The sequence below is a fragment of the Barbus barbus genome (genome assembly GCF_936440315.1).
Source record: "Barbus barbus genome assembly, chromosome: 29".
Lineage (NCBI taxonomy): Eukaryota > Metazoa > Chordata > Actinopteri > Cypriniformes > Cyprinidae > Barbus > Barbus barbus.
The window spans coordinates 8,261,525-8,284,652 of NC_136757.1; the positions used below are offsets into that span (position 1 = coordinate 8,261,525).

A 23,128-nucleotide genomic window follows, 5' to 3' on the forward strand; every position below is an offset into this window, starting at 1 on the left:
GGGGTTGTGGGTTAAGGTACTTTCACTCATAAAGCCTTAAATGTTCTTGAACGAGTTGATTTTACGTCAAGCTGAAAACCACGAGTCATTAAACCAATATTTTCATACAACTAGAAAAGTTTCCATTGGCGCCGAGTCCAAGGCTGTCACACTGGCCTCTTATTGTTGTCATTGATGGAGAATTGATTTGTTGCAGCTTTGATATGGGTTTGTGTAGCACAGCTTCTAACAAGATGTGACCTGGATTTGCAGAATACAGCCTAGCTTACAGCTCTGTCAACTAACGTAAGGTTGAATGCTACAATTTGTCAAATAAATGTCCACAAAAGTGGTTGATTTTTGGAGAAGCCACTAATTGCCTCTTTTTTTTGGTTGTCACAGTAATGATGTCATTTTAATTTGACCTCTTGGAGTTATGATGATGTTGATACAGGACAATCTTGGCTAGTGATTGTCACATTGTAAACTTGACCTCCTGACCAAAAGCTGTAATGGAACCGGAAGAGAATGACAGATGTGACATACTGAGAATTTCTGGCTTATCATTATCCTAAAATATATCTGTAGATAAGTTTAGCTGCTCTGTACTGTTTGTTTTGACTGGAAAAAGAAAGAAATGCAGGCAACTTGAGTGTACTAACCGGTGTTTTGTGTGGGTAGTCTTCAGGCACTGGCCGTTATCTGTAACAGCGTGTTTATATTGGTAACAGATAGGCCGTTGTGTTCACTGCACATCCTTGATATACAGGGCGACCCTGTGGGTTGAGTGATGGTGCTGTTTTATCTGTGAGGTTACGAGAACACGGCCTTGTCTGATGGGGCTATAAAGGGGCCGAAGCAGCCAGCTGTTCCTCAGATTCCACTTCTAACTCGCCGTGCCCACATTTCACGAGTAGTCCCTCATTCCTCTATTGAAAAAAACTTTTAAAATGTTGCCTGCAACGTTCAAACTGTGCGCTGGCATTTCCTACAGGCACATGAGAAACATGACAGGTAAGGAGCTGATTCAGGAATCCAGAGTTTTCTGAAATATTTGTAATATATGCCACTATTTATTCAGGTTTTTCTGTGTATATTTATCTTTTTATTACAATCAGGTCTGAGGAAGAACGCAATGATTGCAATCCATCATGAGCTGAACAAGCTTTCCGGACCTGGACCTAGTGCCTGGATCAACCACATCCGAAGAAGGAGCTCCCTTCTCAGTAAGAGGAATTTTATACCACATAAACGTCCATTTTAAGGGAAGAGAGACACTTCAACTTGAAGTACATGTTGTTTGGTTTAACTGTTATATATACAGTATATTATTAAAACAATATTACAGGAGTTATAGTGCTGTTGGTTTGAATATTAGTGAGTGTGTGCTTTTTTGGTAACTTACAATTTAGACACAGCATTTACAATTATTTATCTGTTTTTGCTTGACCTATGAAAATAGTTATAAACAAAACCACAGCAGAATTGTACATCTCTGATAAACAGCTGTGGTCTTTTATTCCTGAACAAATCAACATTTTTTAACAAATCAGTTGAGTGAATGATTCAATGATTTGCTCATATGACAGTCCCTGCATTCAAATATGCCTACTTCCATACTAAATGAGATGGTCCTCACTGCAGAACACAAGATCCAGGGGGCGTGGTTGGATCTAGGTCCAACTCCCCCCACCTTACATATACCTAAACCTACCCGTCTCCACCCCCTGATCCTTAAACCCACCCATCCCCACCCCTAAACCTACCATCTCCACTCCCTAGATGTGGATCCAACCCTGCCCCCTGGATCTTTGTTCTGCAGTGAGGGGCTACTGTACTATATAGTAAGCTGTACATGAAATCAGTAGTATGTATGAATTCTTAATATTCATAAATCAGTAAGATGGGGTCCTCCCACTTTAGCAGAGATTATAAAGTGCACATCTGAGGAACACTTTACTATGAGGCAATGGGTGACAGTGTTGGGGAAAGTTACTTTAAATGTAATGCATTACAATATTGCGTTACTCCATAAAAACGTAACTAATTATGTTACTTAGTTACTTTTTATGGAAAGTAATGTTTCGTTACTTTTTAAATATGAGCAGGGCTTGATTGTTTTTAATACAAGAAGTTCTAATCATAGCAAATGTAAAAGGCCTTTCACACCAAAAAGTGTACTGAATAAACCTCAGGCTGAAGGAAAAGGAAATTCACGTCTGTAAAGTAGAACGCAAGAGAAGAGGGTTCAACACTCTTCAGCAATAAAAAAACAATGAAGCACAATTGTTAGTTTATCTAAAGTCATTTTTGCTTATTAGTATGGTTGAACTGGATCATCAAAAGTCAGCAGCAAAGACATTGGTTATTAAAATGGGATTAGATACATTTGTGTTGTTTAACATATTTAATTATTGCAGGTTTGCATTTCACTGTTTTAATTCATTTTGATGAATACTAAATCAGTTTTTTTGCGAGTGGGATGAATTAATGCATTCACATTTAGTCTAGAACTACAGTAACAGCATCTTCACACAGCGCACTGTCAGTCAATAAATGGGAAAAAAGTAACTAGCGTTACTTTTTTGAAAAAGTATCTGAGTTACTTTTTTGAAAAAGTAACTCAGATATTTTCTTGTAAATTAAAAAGTAATGTGTTACTTTACTAGTTACTTGAAAAAAGTAATATTATTACGTAACAAGCGTTACTTGTAATGCGTTACCCCCAACACTGATGGGTGAGAAGTTAGTCACTTGTAATGTTCCTGAATGATTCCGTATTTTTAAATTAATCAGTTGAATGAATGATTCAGTAAATCACTCATAAAGACTGTCATTTGTCGCCATCTACTGGCGTAACAATGTAACTTGCAGAAAGGGTCAGTAAAAAAATCTCCACCAGTTTCACAGAAATGCTCATTTTTCTTTAGAAATCTACTATGTATTTCTTTATGCAAAGGATCACGTTTATGTGTGTGTTTCTTTGCATAGGTAGTCGGACTGCAGAGAAGACGTACAGTGAAGCTGAGCTGTGTTATGTGCAGCAGGGACAGCAAGCTCTGCAGAAGTCCATCAGCATCCTCAGTGACCAGGATGGCTGGCAAACTGAGATTGAGAATGTATGTGTCATCAATAATCAGATTTCATCATTCATTCTAATGAGACAATATATAGATGCCCTGTGTTTGTGCATATTGTAATATACAGTTTTATATAGCAATTTAGTGTCACAGGCCTTTGTTTGCTCATATATACTGTATAAATAATCATTAAAAATTGTGTACGTGGGTTTTTCTCTCTCAGGTCAATGGTGATAAGGTGATGAGTAAAGTACTACCAGACATTGGCAAGGTTTTTAAGTTAGAAGTGATGCTGGAACAGAAGACGGATTATCTATATGAGGAGCTGGTGGATAACATGGAACAAATGGGGGAGTGGAACCCAAATGTCAAACAAGTCAAGGTGGGTAGAAACATATGATCTACTGACTGTGCTGAAGGTCTAACCGCAGTGTGTGCATTTATAATGTCATTCCTTTTTAAAGGACTTCATGTCTTCTCATATCGTACTCACAGTCTTCCGTCATGATGTAACATAAAACATACAGCTACTGTTACCTAGAGATATTTGGTATTCAATACAGTTTTGGTCCCTCTCAGATTCTTCAGAAGATCGGTCAGGATACTATGATCACACATGAGGTTTCAGCTGAAACACCTGGGAATGTGGTGGGCCCACGAGACTTTGTAAGTGTCCGCTGTGCCAACCGGAGGGGATCTACGTGCTTCCTGGCCGGGATGTCCACTCAGCACCCTGGAATGCCTGAGCAAAAAGGGTTTGTAAGGTAAGTGAAAATGTGAACAATTTTCCTGTATATGGCCTGTATATGGCCTACATCGGTGTTCACTGTAAGCTGGTCCTGCAGCAAGCTATCAGAGTTCCTCTGAAACCCTCCACCTCCCCCAGCTCCACCTGTCTAGATTTGTGTGTACAACTAACATGCCAAAACTATTCAGAGAGTTGTCATGAATGAAATATATACATGTATATTTACAATATCGCTGTCTTTCTAAGGGCTGAGAATGGACCCACCTGTATTGTAATGCGACCAAGTGCAGAAGATCCCAATAAGACAAAATTTACCTGGTTGCTCAGTTTAGACCTTAAGGTAAGTTAATTGTGCTGTGTGTATGGATGTATACATTTGTGTTTGGATGTTACAAATATATTATTGTATTCCAGTTTAATATCTGTTAGCAAGCCATTACAAGGCAAATTTTCCTGAAAAGTTTAAACACTCTTAGCACTGTTGGAGCAATCGAAATCACTCTGTTTGTCTGAGGCTAACACAGAAAGAGAGACTCAACCAATATAACTAATTGAGGGAGTTTTTAGGAAATCTGTTAGAAACTGTTCTTTTTGCTATTTATTTTTCTCCATTGTCTTAAAAAATCACACAATTTCCCTTTAAAGAGATAGTTCACCCAAATATCTAAATTCCTATTTAATAGATATTGCTTTAAATGGCTTAATATCTACATAAGTAAAGCTTTAGTGTAACACTATTCTTCCAAATAAGCTAACTGAGTGTCATATCTAATGTCTGTTTTGTCCCTGTTCTGCCATCTCCAGGGTTGGATCCCTAAAACCGTCATCAACCGAGTACTTTCGCAAACCCAGGTGGATTTCGCAAACCATCTCAGGCACAGAATGGCATCCAATGGTGGTCTGGAAGCTGCCATTGCCTGCTGACATCCACATTTGCCATTTTCAAACAGATGCCATAACAAGGGCGACTCTTTTCAGGGTCAAGCTCGTCCCACCCTAAACCGTCACACCCATTTCAGTAAAAATGTCACACAGATACAGAAGTTAAATTATCCATCAAAACAATATGCTGCTCTTTGTTCGAGCCACTCTATTTAAAATATTTTCACATGCACAGAACTGTAATAACTAAAAATGGATGCTAGAGGTTGCTCATTGCAGTAGAAATTTAAGTTTTGATTTGAACCCAATGCTAAACGGCCTACTTCCTCTGTCACCTTCATTTTGTGGCTTGAACTTCCTTTTATTCACTCATATACTTCTGCAGAACACCACTGACTATTAATTATTGGGCTTATTAGTTCCTATTTTATCATTGTTTGTATTTTTTTTTAAAAACAAGTATTTATTTTAAGTTAATATTATTATTGCATCACCCTGGGAAAGCATGTCTGCTAAGTGAATATTCATTAAAACTATTAAAATTGACAAGCTACAGTATCAGTCTGTTTTGTTGTTCCCTGGGTTTGTTTTTCTACATGTGTAACACAAGAAGGAGCACAAATTATGACCAAAACCTCAATCTGTAGATTGAGTAAGGAAATACAGGAAATAGCTTCATCTACATACTTTGGCAGGCCATTCTGCCAGTTATATAAACAACATTTTAAGTCCGTTTTGCCCATTAGCGTCTCACTGATGTTCAAGCAAACTTCCCCCGGAAAGGGAATGTGACTCGTATTACAGGCAGAAATTCAGTCCATAAAAATGTCTTGTCGTCTGGAGTGGATTAGCCCAGGTCTGCTAAAGCAAGGAGGTGTATGGTTATTCGCATGTGTTTTGGGAACTTCTCAGCTCCTTGAAGATCCGACTGAGCCAACATTGCACAAAGCAGGAAATGAGGTAAACACTGATGTCCTGGCCAAAGGCGGGCCACAATCTCCTCTCTAATGTTTTTCATATTTTCCGACACAGTGTGCCAATTCTAATTATTTTAAATGAATTTCAAAGCAGATGTTGTACAAATGACCCCTCTGCGTCCACAGTTTTGGGACATTTCTGAAAGACACATGTTGAATATTGTTAAACAGTTAAACAGCCGACGATGGTCCAGCTGAAGCCTTCAGACTGAATCAGAACACTATAGAGGCTTCCACTAACACCCTTATTATCTTAAGCTCAGTTTGTTCATTGCTAGTTATTTCTATTTTATCTCACTTTGACATTCTTATGTAACATACAGTAATTAGGATGTGTGGGCAAATAAGTTTTAGAAGTTAAACCTTGAACGTATGAGCAGTAGGAACAGAAAGAGTAACAAACAATCCAAACATGCTATATGTAAAGTGTATTTCCACTTTTTAAAAAATCCTCAACCTGGCTACATTACACTATATGTGCAGTTTCTGATAAATTGGTTGGCCTAACAGCATAATAACATGGACATGAATCTTCATTTTATTTGTCAATTTAGTCAACATCAAGATTTTTAGATTTAAATGTATGGATGCACATCCTTCTTTATTACTAATTTCCAGATTTTAGCATGAACTATGCTACTAAATTATGGTTGTTATTGCTGCTCTTGTAAAAATATAAATAAATTCCACGTAGAATCTTAAAAATATATATATTATAACAATATAAAATTATAAAAGACATAAGTTGCCGTTTGATATTTCAACAAACCAAAAGAGTGAATTTGTCTCAGTAAAGGACTGTTTGAGTTAAAGGCATCTAATCATGAACTACGCCTGTGTTTGTTTGTTTATTTATTTGTTTATAAAATAGAAATAAAAAATATATAATAGAAATATATAATAAATATATCCAAAAAATAGCATAATTATACAGCAATTCAAAGTAGTTTTAGATGAAGTACTGCAATCACTGAAATTTCATGAAAACAAAACAAAGAAAAAACTTTAAAGAGTGACTAAAGGGCTACTACCCAACCGGAAGTCTATTTACAGTAGAAGAACCACAATTCCCAGAAGGCGTCGCGGTTTTCAGTTACTGTGGACAAAGGGGGGGAAGGGAAGCCGAGATTGGAGGGAGAGAAACTGAGGTGAAAATCTACAACTAATATTTAATACCTATCACTGTAGCAACGATATAAATGTGTAAATATCAGCTAAGAAAGGCAACGCTACGTTGTTTGCACGTTTTGGTGGATACTGTGTCGTAAAAGACTAATTATAGGCAAGTTCGCTAAGCTAGAAACGAGAGTATTGAGGCAGTTTAGCTCGACGCGAGACAGACGCTTCACAGTCTCTGACTGAAATGTGATAGTAATACATGTTTTAAGCAGAAATAACTACATTAACTGCATGTCTTGAGTGCTGAGGTAAACGTGAGGGTTTCGTGTTGCTCATTTAACTTGAAGGGAATGAGGAGGAGAGCTGAAATATACCGTTATTTGTGGCAGAAATAAGTGTTATTATGTGAGTAAGTTGGTCTTTATTATTATTAGCCGTCATATAAATCTCCCGTGTTAAATATAGGTTGCTGGAATCGCGATTGCTTAAGTTAAATAACGTTACGTGTAAATGAATGCCGTCGTGTCTCCATATAAAGGTTAATGTATGTTTTGTGAAGGTGTTTGACAGTTCACTGGATGCTGTCATACTGTGCCGCATTTGGAGCTGATGCATCATATCACTGATTTCCAATATAGCGGTAATTATCGATTAATACTTTGGCTTTTTTGAGTTGTCTGTCGTTTATGTTTATTATTATGTTTAGTTAGTTCAGGTTTTGTGAGTCAGTATATAGATGACGTCACCTCTCAGCCTTTCTCTGCTTATGAATGCAATAGATCCAGTTATCCGGCGTATAAAGCCTGGCTGCTCATTAAATACATTGCAAAACGAGAGAGAGCGTTTGAAATTTCATCTGTGGTTATTGATGATCGTGTTGCTGGTCTCCATTTATTTCGATTTCAAAGGGATGCGGTCTTGATCAGATGACGTCATGCTTTTCGTTTGCCGATTTTCTGTGCAGCGCTCCTTTGCATTGCTTCATAATGCAAGCTGGAGAGTGCATGCGTGCCTGTGTATTTTGCACACGTTGATGTTTGCATTGCATATGCATTTTTAAGTATTAATTACAATGTGATTTTTATTCCATTTGCATATTCTAATACTTATTATTGTGTGTCCTACAGAGACTCATTCAGACGTTGCTGCAGCTATCGGTGGAAAGCCATGGGGAGTTTCTGAAAAGACCCTACAATCCCTCCAAGCCATCAATAAACTCTCTTTTTAGTGACAGACTCCTGTAACAAGCCTCCAATCCTCCAAGTCTGAATTTCGTTCTGCTTTCTGCTGAGATTTTGTCTTCAAAACAGAGGAACTGACAGCTGCATCGCTGCTGTACCCAATCTATTTATGATTTCCTTTGCAATGCTCCAGTCTCACATAAGTGGACTTGTAGCAAGCCTAGCGCTCGCCCATTGACGTGGCACAGGCCTGGTACAATTAGCACTCGACGGACTTGAGAAATCCTTCTCCAACAAGGCCATCACGATTTACAACTCGCTGCACGATCCCACTAGAAACTAAGCTCAGGCTTGTTACTATTCAAATTATGCCTCTGCTCCTTGGCCAAACTCTGTTTCTACGAGCCTCTCTCTAAATCTCCAGACTTTAAAGTTAAACAATGCACTACTGAAAGCTCTTCTGCTGTTTTAGTCTAAATCCATGCTTGTAGGACTGGGAGCAAGTGCTTCTGAAAGCGTTAAAAGTGCTCTTGAACCATGTGTTTCCAGTGGGCAGTGTTTACAATTGGCCTAGTCCACAGGATGGGTGGACAGTAGGGGACAGCGAGACAGTGGACTCATGTCATGGAAGGGGTTGTTGCAGTCGCAGTACATACAGAGGTATGTATGACATCCCTACCTAGAGAACTACTATACTGCATTACACTCCCACAGGTTAAAAAAAAGTCTAATTCGATCTGCTTAATATCTCAGCAGTTCAACTAGACAGCAATGAGATTAAATTAATGGAAGATTTGTACTTTTGGTGTCCTACTTCTAGGGTTGTGTGATATTGACCAAAAAAAACGATCTTTATTTTTTTGGGGAATCATTTACGATAATGATAATTTAGCTCTATTTTACTGAGTGTGTTTTTGTGCTGATAATTTAACAGGTTTAGGCCCATCATGGATGAATAAATATGACACTAAATAGTAGGTGGCAGCAAGTCCTTCTCTTAATGAGTGATTCATTGAATTATTAATTCAAATGATTTGTTCAAAACAGCTCATTCATTTAGAAAGGAAGCAAAGGACTGTCTTTATGAATGGATTATTGAATCATTCACTCAATAGCTATGTTTCCATCAGAGGTCGCGTTAACCGAAAATTCTCTGTCATTGACGGAATTTTTTTAGCAGTGACAGAAAAATCTGAAGGCCGTCTGTCACTTTGGCAGATTACACTGAGGGTGATCTATTGTAATTTATAACTGTAATTCCTAGGCCTGTCCAGTTGGTGGCAAGTGTGCTCCACTGAGGCAGAACAAAAGTAAAAGTCTTTTGCTATGCCTTTGATTACTCACAGGCGAGTATTAGTAAAGCGAATCGCTTGATCTGAGGTGTCTACAGCGATCTATCACGCCACATTAAAGAGCGCCAAAACAGTATTTGTTGCTTGAATTTCCTAATAAAATGGACAGAAGTTGAAATCTGTAACAACAAAGTAACAACGCACAAAGCTTAGCCTATTGCCTACTGTGCATTCATCAAATGAAAACAGCGTTGATCGGGAGTTAAGAAACGATATTGGTTCATAAAAATAAGAATCTATTAAAACAGAGGAAATAGTTTTTTTAGTTTTTTTTTTTACTCCCAGCTTATTTTGTTGTTTTTAGTGTGTTGAACATGAAATGTGACGCAGTCTCTGTTCATCTATTCTCTTCATAAATAAATACATGCATAAGCCTGTATGCTCGTCCTTTAGGTTCATTATTAAAAATTAAAAAGCAATTAGATGGGTTATTATAATTAAAATAAGAAAATTAAAATGATGGGTAATAATAGATTATGACGAAATTTTTATGACCCTGTCCGTCAAAATGACCCTGACGTCAAATGAGTCTAACGCAACCTCTGGTTTCCATCCACCTATTTTTATGCCCATTTTGGAATATCGCATAAAAATCTGCTGGATGGAAACATCAAGATGCACATAAATTTAAAAAATGCACATAAAAAACTTATTAACCTTGCGCATCAAAAAAGTCATGTGACTTTGCACGATGGGACGGGATAACTTGACTAATCAGCGATCTCGTTGCACCGCATCTGAAATGTTGTTTTGGTTGTTCTGAAATGCCTGAGCAAAGTCTGGCTTCCATGGCTGCAGTAAGCTGTGTTTTAACTAACTAACTGGCACATTGGCAGTGGGTGGAATCACACAGACCAAAACAAAAACAGACATTCTGACATGGTACACACATTTCAAAGTATAGAATATTTGGCTTTAGCATTGTTCTTCAGAGAAAACAAGTAGCCTATGTAAACGTAGCTTGTTTTCTGAACATCTGCAAACATATTATGGCATTTTTATGCTTTAGTACAGTCAAAAAAGTTACATAAAGCACCTTTAACTATGTCATATCTTACAAATATAAAAAGCAAAAAACCCATATAGGGATATTTTGGATATAACTTAAATTATAAAGGCATTCTAACTGCATTCCAGTAGGTTTCATCACACGGTGAATGCTTTGGGACTCTCAAGATGGGTTATTGTTTGTTTTTTGCAAAGTTAGTGACATACTTGATGATGTCAGCTTGCACATTGTTAAAACAACAATTACGATATTATCATAGACAGTAAATATCGCATGCCCCTATCTGCTTCCTAAACGTTTTAGTCCTGATTCCCAAAATAATTTTTAGGTGAATCTCATAAATGTAAAATATTTACTTGAAGTAGCTCCTGAGATTTTAAGTTAGTGTTTCAAAACTGTAAAGAGACGTTCACATGTTCACTGATTGGAAAGATGTTGGATTGTTACCAGTACAAGATAATGGCAATGTCAAAAAAAGAAAAAAAAGAAAAGTTTTTAGGATAAGCAACCAGCAGGCAATTGCTTTTAATTGAAAGAAGCAGGAATCTTGATCATGATTAAAATATAATTCATTGTGCAGCCCTATTGGATGTAGTTCATTATTAGCTACTCACAAACCCCTGTTTGAAAAATCCTGCTCCAGAGTTTCAGAAGAGATCTCAACAGTGTCTCAACTGTGCTCAGATTTCATGATACCAAAGTCTTTTTATTGGATATTTGAGTCCTCAGGGCTCGCCAAAATCGCTAGCCCGATGTCCCAGGCTATTGTGTTTTCCAGTCGGGCTACCAAAATGTATCACTGCCCTGCCCGACGGGCTACCTTAAATACAGGGCTCCCACGCAGTGTTCCCTCTAAACTGAGCGCGCGCGCGACGTGTTCTTCTTCCACCGCGGCCGCGCAGAAGAAATAATGTGCCTTGCGCACACAAAAATGAGTTGGAAAGCCATTTGATTGAATGCCGCCAGTAAAAGGGAAAGAATAGCAATGCTCGGGCAAACCGCTATAGAGCTGATGTCATGACAGAGTTAGAGCCGGTGAATGCTGTTTACAGGTTTCATAGAAAGAGAACGATGTGCACCAAATGAGTCGCTGTAGAAACTGAATACTTCAATGGTTGCAGTGCGCTCAACACGAGAGCCAACGCAAATGAAATGACGTGAAATAAAACGTCCTCATGCATTAAAGAAGAGTGGCTTGATTAAGTGCTGGAAATAGCGGAGGATGGGCAAAGAACGGTAACAAAACTCTGAAACATGTACAGTCTCACACAAGAGTATTGTACAAACTGTACTTCATCATGATGTTTAGACAGCTATAGAAGAATTCATATGTTCACTTTTTTATATTTAACTTGCAGATCTCAGCTTAAGTTTAGCTTCAGTTTGTATTCTATTCTATTCTATTCTATTCTATTCTATTCTATTCTATCAGTTTAAATAGTTTGTTTTGATAATATGTTATGTTAGGGCTGTATTATAAACCTGATAAATAATTGACCTTGTTTTTGAGTCTTTGACTTTGAGTCTCTTGCTCATCAAGGCTGTATTCATTTGAAAAATACAGAAAAAAATTGTGATATTGTGAAATATTATTGCAATTTCTAATATTTGTTTCCTATTTTAATGCCTATACTATAAATAGCATTTATTTCTGTGATCAAAGCTGAATTTTCAGCATCATTACTCCAGTCTTCAGTGTCCCATGATCCTTCAGAAATCCTTCTAATATGCTGATTTATAATCAGCGTTGAAACTGTTCTGCTGCTTAAGATTTTTTTTGGAACCTGTTACTTTTTTCTTTGATTCTTTGATTAATAAAAAGTTTAAAAGAACAGCATTTATTCAAAATAGAAATATTTTCTAACAATAGAAGTCTTTACTATCAATTTTATCCATTTAACACATCCTTGCTGAATAAAGCTTATTTAACTTTCTTTAAACCTATTTAAAGTATCTTTAAAAAAGAAAAAAAATTCTGACCCCAAACTTTTGAATAGTTTATATTGTAACAAAATCTCTATTTTGACTAAACACTGTTCTTTTTAACTTTTTTTTATTTTTTTTTAAATATCACAGGTCCCAAAAAATACAGTATAAAAAATAAAATAAAAAAGCAGTACAACGGTTTCCAACATTGATTAAAAATCAGCATATTAGAATGATTTCTAAAGGATCATGTGACTCTGAAAATACTGCTTTGCTTCACAGGAATTAATACATTTTTAAAGTATATTAAAATAGAAAACATTTATTTTAAATTGCAATAATATTTCACAATATTATTTTGTGAAATAATATTGTATTTTTTTTATCAAATAGATACAGCCTTGATGAGCATAAGAAACTTCTTTAAAAAAAATTATTGATCCAAACTTTGCAGTGTATTGTACAGTAAAAATGTTTTCTCAGGTAACCTAAAATGTACATCATTTAGTTACATCAAGGGTCAAATCAAATATAAATAGCACATTAAAGTTAAAAGTTACTCACTTTTTTGTGTGCGTGCTGTACAGGTCTGGTATAAAGAATGCTTTTGCTCAGGTGCCCGAAATGTTTTTGATTGACATTTATGGTCTTTATTTTATTTGGGCTAGTTAAACTAATTTTCGGGTTACCAAAATCTGAAGAGTACCTGCCCGAAGGGCTACCAGGGATTTAGAAATTTTGCGAGCCCTGGTCCTTGTTAGTCATGACGTACGAGTTGGTGATTGATCCACATGTAGTGTTGATTACATTCATTGGTGGTGACTGTTATTAAATGTCTTCTCTGTAATAGTTTACATATGCTTGATGAAGGTCAGTGGACCGAAACGTTGCTGGAATGTAATAATACATTTTTATATTTAGAATGGACTGATAGTGTGCGTATATTTTTTTTAATGATACCAAAGTCTGCAATTAAAAAGATTTTAATTCAAGCCTAAATGATCTGAACTAGGGCTATCAGGATATCTGTAAAAAAATAAAATAATAATAAAATTGCAAATAATGCTATCAGTCAAATTCATCTTTAACTTTATTTTGTGATTTGTCTTTTTGCCAATGAGTCACTCAAAATACAAGTGTACAGAGGGATTTTGTAACTATGACTGTAAAAATCGTACAGCAAGGACTTGCTGTTTAAGGGCGCTTCCTCCAGACTGGGCCGTCTAGTAGTGTTTCCCAACCCTGTTCCTGGAGGCACACCAACAATACACATTTTCAACTCTTCCTAATCAAATACATGTGATTCATCTGAGCTTGTTAATGGAGACTACAAGACCTGAAATGGATGGTTCAGATAAGAGAGACCTCCAGAATGTGTACTGTTGGTGTGCCTTCAGGAACAGGGTTGGGAAACACTGATCTAACAAGTCTTTTTATGGAATCCAAAAAACTCCTACATTTGCTGGTGCAGGTCTCTCCTCCGACATGATTTTATGCAGCAATAGTAGCTACGCAATGCATTACCTTCTTTTTTCTGCAGTAACACCACCTACTATGCTGGAGGTGTCAACCTAGTAGTTACTGGCTCTTGGTTATTTACGATATTATCATGCGTAGTATTAACATAATTTCCGCATTCACTTTTTTTTTATATCACGGTTATCATCAATATGTTGTGACAAGTCTAATCTGAACGGCTAATTTGATAAATTTCTTTAATTCTCATGAGGAATTTTTGGTCAAAGATTATTGAATGAAACAGAAAACTGAGAAGTTCATCTAGTCTGTTACTCTTTGAAAAAGCTGCACTATATTATACTTGCTCAGGGCTGATTTTGTATTGGGGCATGCATAAATACATGTGATGCTGCATTGCAAATTTCCTAACAGGTGTGACGCAGCTGCTATACTATCCTTTACACCTCCTCTCTTTGTTTCAGCCTGGGAGAAAACAGCACAGAGGGAATTTTACAACATGGCAAGGCAACTACACTGACTAGGGAGATCTAATCTAAATTATAAGCACTGTACACTGCACTGTAAAACATTTGTACAGGGCATATAATTTAGTCTATTTGTCAGTGTCGCTTTGAATGGATATTTCCTTTCCTATTGAAATTTGGTATATGTAGTGCATTGTTATAGATGAAAACGTAAAGGCGATTACAAAATTTAAATTGTGTGCACTTATAGAAATGTGCACAGTTGTGAATTCAGTTTATGGTTTGAATTTATTATGCTTTAATAGAATTAATTTCAGATGTATTCTTATGATTCAAATGCAGTTTAATTTTAAACTTTTGTGGTAGCTTTTCAAAAACAAGGGAAGGAATATTAGCAATATAGATATTTTGATATATATATATATATTTATTTATTTATATTATATATGTATTTTGATTTCTTCTTTTTAGGGCTTGAATGGTTTTCCACAAGAATGTAAACAGACAGAGGATCTAACCAATGGGCACTCCAAATGCACAACTGTAAGAAACTGCTAAAATATGTTCAATGAAACCAGGTCTTGTGAATATCTGCATGTATCATGGTTGCTTCCTGTTGTTGTGTTTTGGATTTTTTATAGATCCTAAATGGTCTGACTTCAGGTAATGGCATCAAAGACAATGGCAACTTGAATGGCAACCCTTATCTCAAAACTGTCCCAGTGAGTATTTCACTTACAGTCACGTGATGTTCTGTGCTGCTGGTTTGAATTGCAATGGTAATGGTGTGAACTTGTGTAGATATCAGTGCTGAAACAGAATGGGCTCTTACAGTCTCTGGCAGCAGGAGGCAATCAGACTAAAACAGAAGGTAAAGACTTCATCACTCAGAAACAGTGTTACACAGAATGATGTCAGTAGTTCAACAGTTCAACAACAGTGTGTGATTTTGTCTGTCTAGAGGTGAGCTTGGAGGTGGAGCGAGCACAAGAGGAGTGGGATGCCCTGGAGAGCATCCAACCAGGTGAGACCAATTACCTTGTCACCATGGAAACAACGTCCTGTCAGCCTGGATACTGAGCACATTACGTCACCGTGACTAAGCATACGCCCCTTCCCTGGAGAGATGGCATCACCTCTTTGGCTAAAATAGATACATTACGAAACCCGATCACTGTCAGATACAATCTGGAGCATCGGCATCTCTTGATGAGATATCTGGGCAACAAATGGGCCACATACAGCACAATATGTGGACAGCAGTCCACATATAAATTATATGTTGTGTTTAAAGTGGAGGAGGAGATTTTTTTTATTTTTATGTTGAGGCCCCCACAATTAGGTGTCATTTAATATCACACCTGTGTTGGCTCTATAAACTGAACCATAAATCGATCAGAAACTAAAAAAAAAATTGTCTCTGTTTAGCCAATCGAAAGTGGAGTTTGTATGTTAAGCAGTTCAGGTTGAATAAATAATTAAAACAGAGGTTTAGAACAAACCAAAATGTTTGAGAAATATCAATACAGTGCTTCCTTACAAACTTGAAGTAAACTACAAATGTATCAGCCAATAATCATAAGGGGACAGTAAAACATGTCATTATACTGCTGCTCATACTGCGTGAAAAGAAAATATCTCTTTTGTAGAATTTAGAGCTGTTGAAGTTAATGTGATAACGCATTAGCGCAATCTCACTTGAACACAGTTTTTAACTGTTAAAAAAGAGCACCATTAACTCAAGTTCTGTTTAATCCCTGAATCACCTGTATTTCAAACCAGTTGCCATGCCCGTGTTTTTATCCAAAATTTAAAATAATAAATGCCATTTTGATGCTCTCAAATGTGGTGTGACAGAATGCTGTAGTGCCTCAATTCAAACGACAAGTAAGTGCGAGTCTCTTCCACTTTAATATAAGATTTAGCATAAAAATTATAAACAAGATATGTTGAAAGATACAGTACAACTTACCGAAGCGTATAATGTAATCACTCAAGTGTTTCAGATGCGCAGATCTTAAGGTAATTCACTCAGTGTGAATGCTTCTTGCACCGTGTTTGACAGAGGCAGTAAAACGCGAGCAGGTAGGCAACATGTAAATGTAACAGCGGGGCTTAGCGGCGGATCAGTTCCACACAACCAGTCAGAAATTACATTTCATGAGCCTTCAGTACACAAAAAAATGCTTTGAAATGGACATCGCCATATTCATGTTTATAAAGCAAATTTGCACTGTGTGGTCTCTTGTCAGTAAACAGTGTATTTCCCTTGTGTAGTTCTTGCGGAGGATCTCACTCCATCACCGCTGATCTCCTTCAATGAGGCTCTGCAGCACTTTCAGACCACTGATCTTGGAGACCTACTTGTAAGTTTAAGTAACTATGACTACATTCACACAGCAGGAGAAAACAGTTGTCATTTACTCTCTTCTTATTTTCTTTGTTTTATAATTGCTCTTCTCCTCTATTAGAAGAACATTCAGCCCACCATTCGCAGGACTGGATTAGCCGCCATAACCCATTTCCTGTTCGGTCCTCCTCGGCTTCACAAAGACCTTGTAGAGGAGAGAGACTTAGTGTTTGCCATTGCACAGTGTGAGTAGAACATGTGACTTGTGTAACTTGCTTTTCAATATTGATAAATCAGTTAAATTATCCGGGAAAATGCAAGCTAGAACAGAATTAAGATTTAAGGAAAAGTCAAAGCATAGAGGAAGAATTTTTTCAGCAGGACACAGTAAAGTGCTGATGGAAGATATGAGTTTCAGCTGCCTCTTGAATGTTGTCAGGGATTTGTCATTCCGGATAGGGTCGGGGATATCATCGCACCAGCATAGAACAGTGAACAAAAATTATTTTGTGCCTCTGTGATGGTACCACGAGGCGTCGCTCACTTACTGACTGTGGGCTTCTGGAGGGGCTGTAGAGTCATAAGGGTGAGTTGAGGTAGAACGGTGCAGAGTCTGTGGCTGTTCTGTATGCAAGCATCAATGTATTGAACTTGATGTAAGCCACAAATGGTGGCCGATGCAGAAAGATAAACAGAGGTGTGACATGAACGCTCTCGGGCTCATTGAAGACCAGTCGTGCTGCTGCGTTCTGAATCATTTGTAGAGGTTTGATTGGATGAAGGAAGTCCAGGCAGAAGAGCATTGCAGTAGTCCAGTCTAGAAATGACAAGCGCCTGGACGAGAAGTTGTGCAGCATGTTCTGTTAGAAAGGGCCCGATCTTCCTGCGTGATCGTGCTGTCCTTGCAATGTGGTCTTTGAAGAACAATTAACCTGAACTTGATGGAATTATTTTTGATAAACCTAGCTGGATTGTGAAGTTGTACTGTAGAGTTGGAGTGGCAGAGAAGACGAGAAGCTCAGTCTTTGCCAGGTTGAGCTGCAGGTGGTGGTCTTTCATCCATGCCGAGATGTCCACCAGGCAGTCAGAGATCTGTGCAGCTACCGTTGGATTGTCTTGTTCAAATTAAAAATAGAGCTGTGTAGTGTTGTCAAAAGTACCGACCGCGATACCATTCAGTTCTGAAATTTTAAAAACGTCCATTTCCCGCTAAGATTCCACTTTCTCTCGTGTCTTTCTGTGTGAGCGCTCGGTGAAGAGCATGAAGCGATGATCATTGAAGTCAAGCACAGGCGTATCTGTTGAGCGTGTGAACACAATGACCAATCAGCGCTGTTTAAGAATCTGCTCAAAAGTGCTCAAATCTTAGCAGGAAATGGTTAGCGGTTATTTCTTTATTGTAGAGTAACCCTGTTCTATGTGTACATAGAAAGTACATTTTGATTTTAAATGTTATGACCCCTCTAAGTTTTTTTTTCGATTGTAACTGCCTAAATGTCTTACATATGATGTCTTTGTGATTCTGTAGGTTCTCTGGATAATGGCCAGTCAGTTCACATGCGTGTACTTCAGACCATTTACAGGAAATTGACCTGTACCCGAGCTGACTGCCCTCGCTATGGACCACACTGGGAGAACGTAGGCTTTCAAGGTACAGCAAAAAAGCACCTATGCTTAAATTGCCTAAACAAAACAAAAAAAATCAAGGTAATTAATTAGTTTCATGATGTCATGAAATACAATTCACCTGTTTGTAATATTTGTTTTTGCATGTCCTTTATATTCCCAGGTTCAGACCCTGCTACAGATCTAAGGGGAACTGGTTTTCTGGGCCTCATGCACACTCTTTACTTTGTCATGGACCCAGAGATACTTCCACTTGCTAGAGAAATCTACAAACTCTCTCAGCATCCAGTCCAGGTGATGCAAAACACAATCAAACATACAATCATTCAAAGACAATAAAAGGCTCATTTTCACTTTCAACACCTGCAGAATTTTCCGTTCTGTGTGATGTCAATCAACATGACGCGAATCGCCCTGCATGCTCTCAGGGAGGAAGTGCTGTCCAAGTAAGTCCTCTCACAATGTAGGAAGCTGCAGCTTTTGAACATTAATTGGTGTTTATTTTGTAAAGTATTAATTACATATTGTCAAGCTTTGAAATTATTTGGCTGTGTTTGCCCTCTGTCTGAGGTATATGCTGTAGCCTTTCATAACCTCTGCAGTTGCTTCCATGGCAATAAAACATTTCGTTGCTTTGTGATGTCACATAGGGAGTGTAACCGAAGGCAACAGGTCGTGGCAGTGCTGAATGATTTTTATGTTGCAACGTTCTTGCACCTCTACCAGCTGTGGAAGAGCCAGCAGAAAACCATCTCTGACTCTGGCCATGTACTCAAAGGTGATTTTTCAGTTACAAATGAACAGTGTTATATTTGTGCAGGGTATCATTTAGAGACATTCAGCATAGATTTTAATTAACACTCATTCGGTCAAAATCATTTAAAGGGGCAATAATTTACTTTTAAAGATTTGCACCAAAACCAAGCATTTTTTACTACTGTACTTTTAAGTACTTTTGTACTTGTAAATGCCCTCTATTCTGATTTGCTAGCTTCCACATTGTTCATGCAGTCATTCATTAGGGTAAAAGTTGCTGCATACTGAATAGATCTTGAGCTTAGGAGTGTGAGTCTTTCTGCAGACAGCAAGTCAATTTGATTCGTGAATCAGATGTTTTTGATTCAGGAACATTTTTTGCAAATTCAGAACAATTAGATTTTTGCTTGAACAAATTTAGCTGGAAACAAGGTTGTTATGGTGAGGTTGTAACTTTAAATAAATGTGAAATTTCACAATTCTTGCTAACAATTTCGATACCACAGCAAATGCTAATACTAACTTAATGCAAGTAAGCAGATAAGTACAAATAGAACAAAGCTACAAATGGAAAACATACAAATGTTTATCAGGTAGGAAAATATAACGGTAAGATAAAAAAAAAAAATACTACAGAAATTAAATGATCAAATGTAAAATGAAACACTGCATAATCTTCAGTAGTTTAATTGACTTATGCCTCACTATGACTCCATTAATTAATCTATCACTAATTTAATGTTTATATATTTTAAAATATTGAAAGGCACTTTACTGAATCACATTTCATTACATTTTTAGCATTTTAAAAGGATTGACTGGAACAAACAATTAATTTGATTCAAAAATTCAATTTAAACCAAACGATTCAAAAGTCCATGTTTCAAGATCAGTGCATGTGCTTTGGCAAATTTTATGATCGATGCATCAAGAAAGCAGGTGAATCCTTGCAGCCCTAGTTGAAATGTGAAGGGGGTGGAAACTGGCTAAAGAGCTTTGTGTTTAACATGAGTTTATCTAGTGAAAAAAGAGAGCCTGACCTTTCCTTTTTCTGCTCTGTGATGCACAGAAGTGGAGCTCTTCGCTAAGAAGAACCCCAAGCAGATTCTCAAACGTCTCGAGGGCTACCTGAAGGAGAGACGAGCTGAGACAGGACACCGAACATCACCCGACACACTTAGCAACCCTTCACCTGGTGACACTGGGTCTCGAGCAGGGAGTCAGGGCGGCAAAGAGGGAAAAGAGATTAACTTCACTGGAGTGTGTGAGCTGCCACCTGAGATGGAGGGAGAGGCGAGACTCATCTGAGTGACAGAGAGGCATTCGATTTGTACAGTCTCGACTATCTCTTGTGCTCTAACTTTGTCGTTCTCTCGGTTTCTTCATTTCCTTTCTGTCCTTTCATGCTTAGGTACACTCAGAGACAAGTCTATGTTGTAACTGTAGTTGCTAAAAAGTATGAAACTCTTTGCTGTCTTTTTTTCTGCTAGAGTACCTGTTGGCTCTTCTATGAAAGACTAGATTTAGTTGCCAAGTTTAAAAGGAGAATCTCAGAATTACCGCTTCTGTGGCAGCAGGTCGTCTTGAAGCTGTCAGGAAGAAAGAGATTGTTTATAGGCCTCATGGGTTTGCAGTTGCAGAGGAGAGGGCTGCAGAAGCCAGCAAGCACCTTACCCACTACTGTGGTATTGACTGAGAGTGACTTCCTGTGTGTGATTGAGACTAGTCTAGTGAAAGCCTTGTGATCCTCGTGGTCATTTGAACATGTTCACTGTGACCGAGTCAATGTCCAAGAAAGTTGGCAGAGTTTATATTGATGTTGGCTCTTTGCTCTTCACTGTTGAAAAATGGAATGAGGTATCAAAACATTGGAAGGAAATAGCCTCAGTAGGCCAAAACTTTTTTTTTTTGTCCCTTTGGAAAGTGAAATGTCACAGTATGATTCAAAGATTGTCTGACATGTTTCTGTTGGCAGAAACTCTTCCACAAGAGCCTGAAATTGTAAAGTCAGGGCGTTTTATTTTTTATGGGAAAGTGCATTTTAGTGACCTGTAAACCAAAATGTATGGATGTTTGAGTATATACTTTGCAGTTCAATTACAAGGCTAACATTGACGCTTGCAGACTTGAATTATCAGCTAAATTTGTTTAACTGTTTGAGCTTTGTGCTAAAATTAGGGCAGTAATCAAAGTTAAACGTGATATTTGGAGATGTTGTTATGCTTGTCTGCATGAGGCAAATCCTAAGTTTCCTCTAATGATAGCAGGTACGTTCCGGTTTTAAGTAGTCATAACTTGACTTTGAACATGTTGACGTGTTATGGACGAGAGTGAGGATGATCCCATGACGTTAATCTTTTACTGGATAATTTCTGGTAAACCCGGACGAGCCCCCAATTTATGTTGTGAAACGCTCTTATGCCAGAAATAGTCCTAAAAAGTTGTTGTCGGTTGCTTCTCATGCGTTACAGCATTCTCAAGACGTCTTCTAGCTTGTCCTAAGAGAATAGATGGTGTATTGTTGTTGGATAGTGATTAGATTGTTACAGCTCCCGGGAAGCACTTTTAGCAATGAAAGTGTGTAAAGTTATTAGGAAGACATGGCTTAAATAAAACATTAGCCAGGAAGCTGCAGGTCATTTAAGCTGTATGTTGTATGTAACCTAACAATTTTTTCCTTCAGACTTGCATGAGACACGTTGAAAACTTAAATAACGAGAAGCAATCACTCTAGAACTGCATCTAACATACAGCCTTCAAATAGACATGTGAGACCTGTTTATAGTGTAGTCAAGTACACCGTGAGACTTGTTGATTTGAACACAAAAAAACTAAACGTAGAATACTTTATTTGCTGTCGAGCCACATCAGGTTAGTGCAGAAAATAGTTGAGAATTTGATGTATTATTGTCATTTGCGTCTTGTTCTCCCTAGTCCAGGTCCAATAAAGATGTGAGGGTTGCAACATTCATGTAAATTGACGGTGACATACTGTACATTTGGAAAAAACTTGATGGGGAAAGTCTTTCCCTCCCTTTGCAACCCTATTCTGCACTCTCGTCTTGTTAGCATGTCAGGTAGCGCTAGAGATGTAGCATCCAGGAATCGTTGTTTTAAATTCCTTGATAAAAAAGCTTGTTAATCTAACTCGGTATGGTTGCATATGTTTGTCTAAGTTACCTAGTCCAAAGTGTTGTTGTACAATATGAGTACAGTGCGTTCTGTATGTTTCAGGTTTAATTTTACGCTCTAAATTTATTCTTTTGTAGTTTTTATTTTTCTTAAACGACACATGAATATAAATACTCAGTGGATGTATATTAGAAGTCCTGTCACTTTAGCCAGTTTAATTTTATATAAAGCAGAGTAGTATTTTATAAACTTGAATAAGAGCAAAGCATGATGGAAAACGAATGTTTATATACAAAGGCAAATCACCCTTTCCTGGGTTATTTACTAGTTTGGCTGGTTTGTATTAGTTTAGATAAGCAGGTTAATCCGTCTATATATCCGAGTGAATTCAGTGCAGTTCAGTGCTGTTGTAAACTCCATGGCAAGCATACCCAGCGTTTTGTTTTCCACACTGACCTGCTGAAAGCAATGTTAACACTAAGAAAGAGTGAATTACGATGTTGCTTAATAGTATGTCGGCTGATTTCAGTGTCAAACTGTTAAGAGAAGACAGTGGAAAGCACGTGTATTTCCTTCTTTTTTAGGATATTTCAAGCTGTTGTGTGCAGTTACTTCTCAAAAGTGTGTTTCTATCTTGCTGACTTGCTCAAAACTCCTTATGAACAATCAAACTCACAAATCGAGCAATCATCCATAACCCTGACCATGATATAAGCCTGGTTTGGCACCTTTTTTGTGTATATGTGCGCACAATTAGTTGCTTAGTGATTGTGATTTTGTTCTTAAAGGAGAGGGTGGTGTGTATGTGAGATGACTATTAAAGTGTGTGTGTATATATATATATATATAGATATATATATATATATATATATAACAAAAATATATGATTGTAACAGTATGATTGTTACCGGGGCATAATATGCATACCTCAGGCTTCAGACAAATCTCTTCTGGGCAGACGTTTTATAGAGGACAGCCATGATCCCATGTCGTAGCACAAAATGGTGTGGTGTCTCTTGCAGTAATCTACCTTGCTTGGGAATGTACTGTATGTATATGTATGTACAC

General features: G+C 37.5%; 2 protein-coding genes across 2 annotated transcripts; both read left to right on the plus strand.

Moving 5' to 3' along the window:
- Nucleotides 1–854: 854 nt before the first annotated feature.
- Nucleotides 855–5,245, plus strand: LOC306849296 (steroidogenic acute regulatory protein, mitochondrial-like). Its single transcript, XM_079384226.1, has 7 exons — nt 855–993; nt 1,098–1,205; nt 2,971–3,098; nt 3,283–3,441; nt 3,639–3,823; nt 4,054–4,147; nt 4,612–5,245. Exons 1-7 carry the CDS (start codon nt 930–932, stop codon nt 4,729–4,731), a joined length of 858 nt encoding a protein of 285 aa, XP_079240352.1. The 5' UTR covers nt 855–929; the 3' UTR covers nt 4,732–5,245.
- A 1,519-nt stretch (nt 5,246–6,764) lies between these two features.
- On the plus strand, nt 6,765–22,073 carry LOC306849049 (ELMO domain-containing protein 3-like). Its single transcript, XM_079383904.1, has 13 exons — nt 6,765–6,814; nt 7,913–8,626; nt 14,668–14,739; nt 14,838–14,918; nt 14,998–15,067; nt 15,158–15,220; nt 16,474–16,562; nt 16,668–16,791; nt 18,075–18,197; nt 18,336–18,466; nt 18,542–18,618; nt 18,823–18,950; nt 19,998–22,073. The coding sequence occupies exons 2-13, from the start codon at nt 8,591–8,593 to the stop codon at nt 20,234–20,236; spliced, it is 1,233 nt and encodes a 410-aa protein (XP_079240030.1). The 5' UTR covers nt 6,765–6,814; nt 7,913–8,590; the 3' UTR covers nt 20,237–22,073.
- The last annotated feature ends 1,055 nt before the right edge of the window (nt 22,074–23,128 follow it).

What these genes read in the sequence shown, in the direction of transcription:
- LOC306849296 (XM_079384226.1), top strand. Translation starts at nt 930, where the DNA reads ATGTTGCCTGCAACGTTCAAACTGTGCGCTGGCATTTCCTACAGGCAC. An exon ending in GCACATGAGAAACATGACAG is followed by an intron (nt 994 to 1,097) that starts GTAAGGAGCTGA and finishes TATTACAATCAG; the next exon opens with GTCTGAGGAAGAACGCAATG. An exon ending in AAGAAGGAGCTCCCTTCTCA is followed by an intron (nt 1,206 to 2,970) that starts GTAAGAGGAATT and finishes TTCTTTGCATAG; the next exon opens with GTAGTCGGACTGCAGAGAAG.
- LOC306849049 (XM_079383904.1), top strand. Translation starts at nt 8,591, where the DNA reads ATGGAAGGGGTTGTTGCAGTCGCAGTACATACAGAG. An exon ending in GGAGAACGTAGGCTTTCAAG is followed by an intron (nt 18,198 to 18,335) that starts GTACAGCAAAAA and finishes TTATATTCCCAG; the next exon opens with GTTCAGACCCTGCTACAGAT. An exon ending in CTCTGGCCATGTACTCAAAG is followed by an intron (nt 18,951 to 19,997) that starts GTGATTTTTCAG and finishes TGTGATGCACAG; the next exon opens with AAGTGGAGCTCTTCGCTAAG.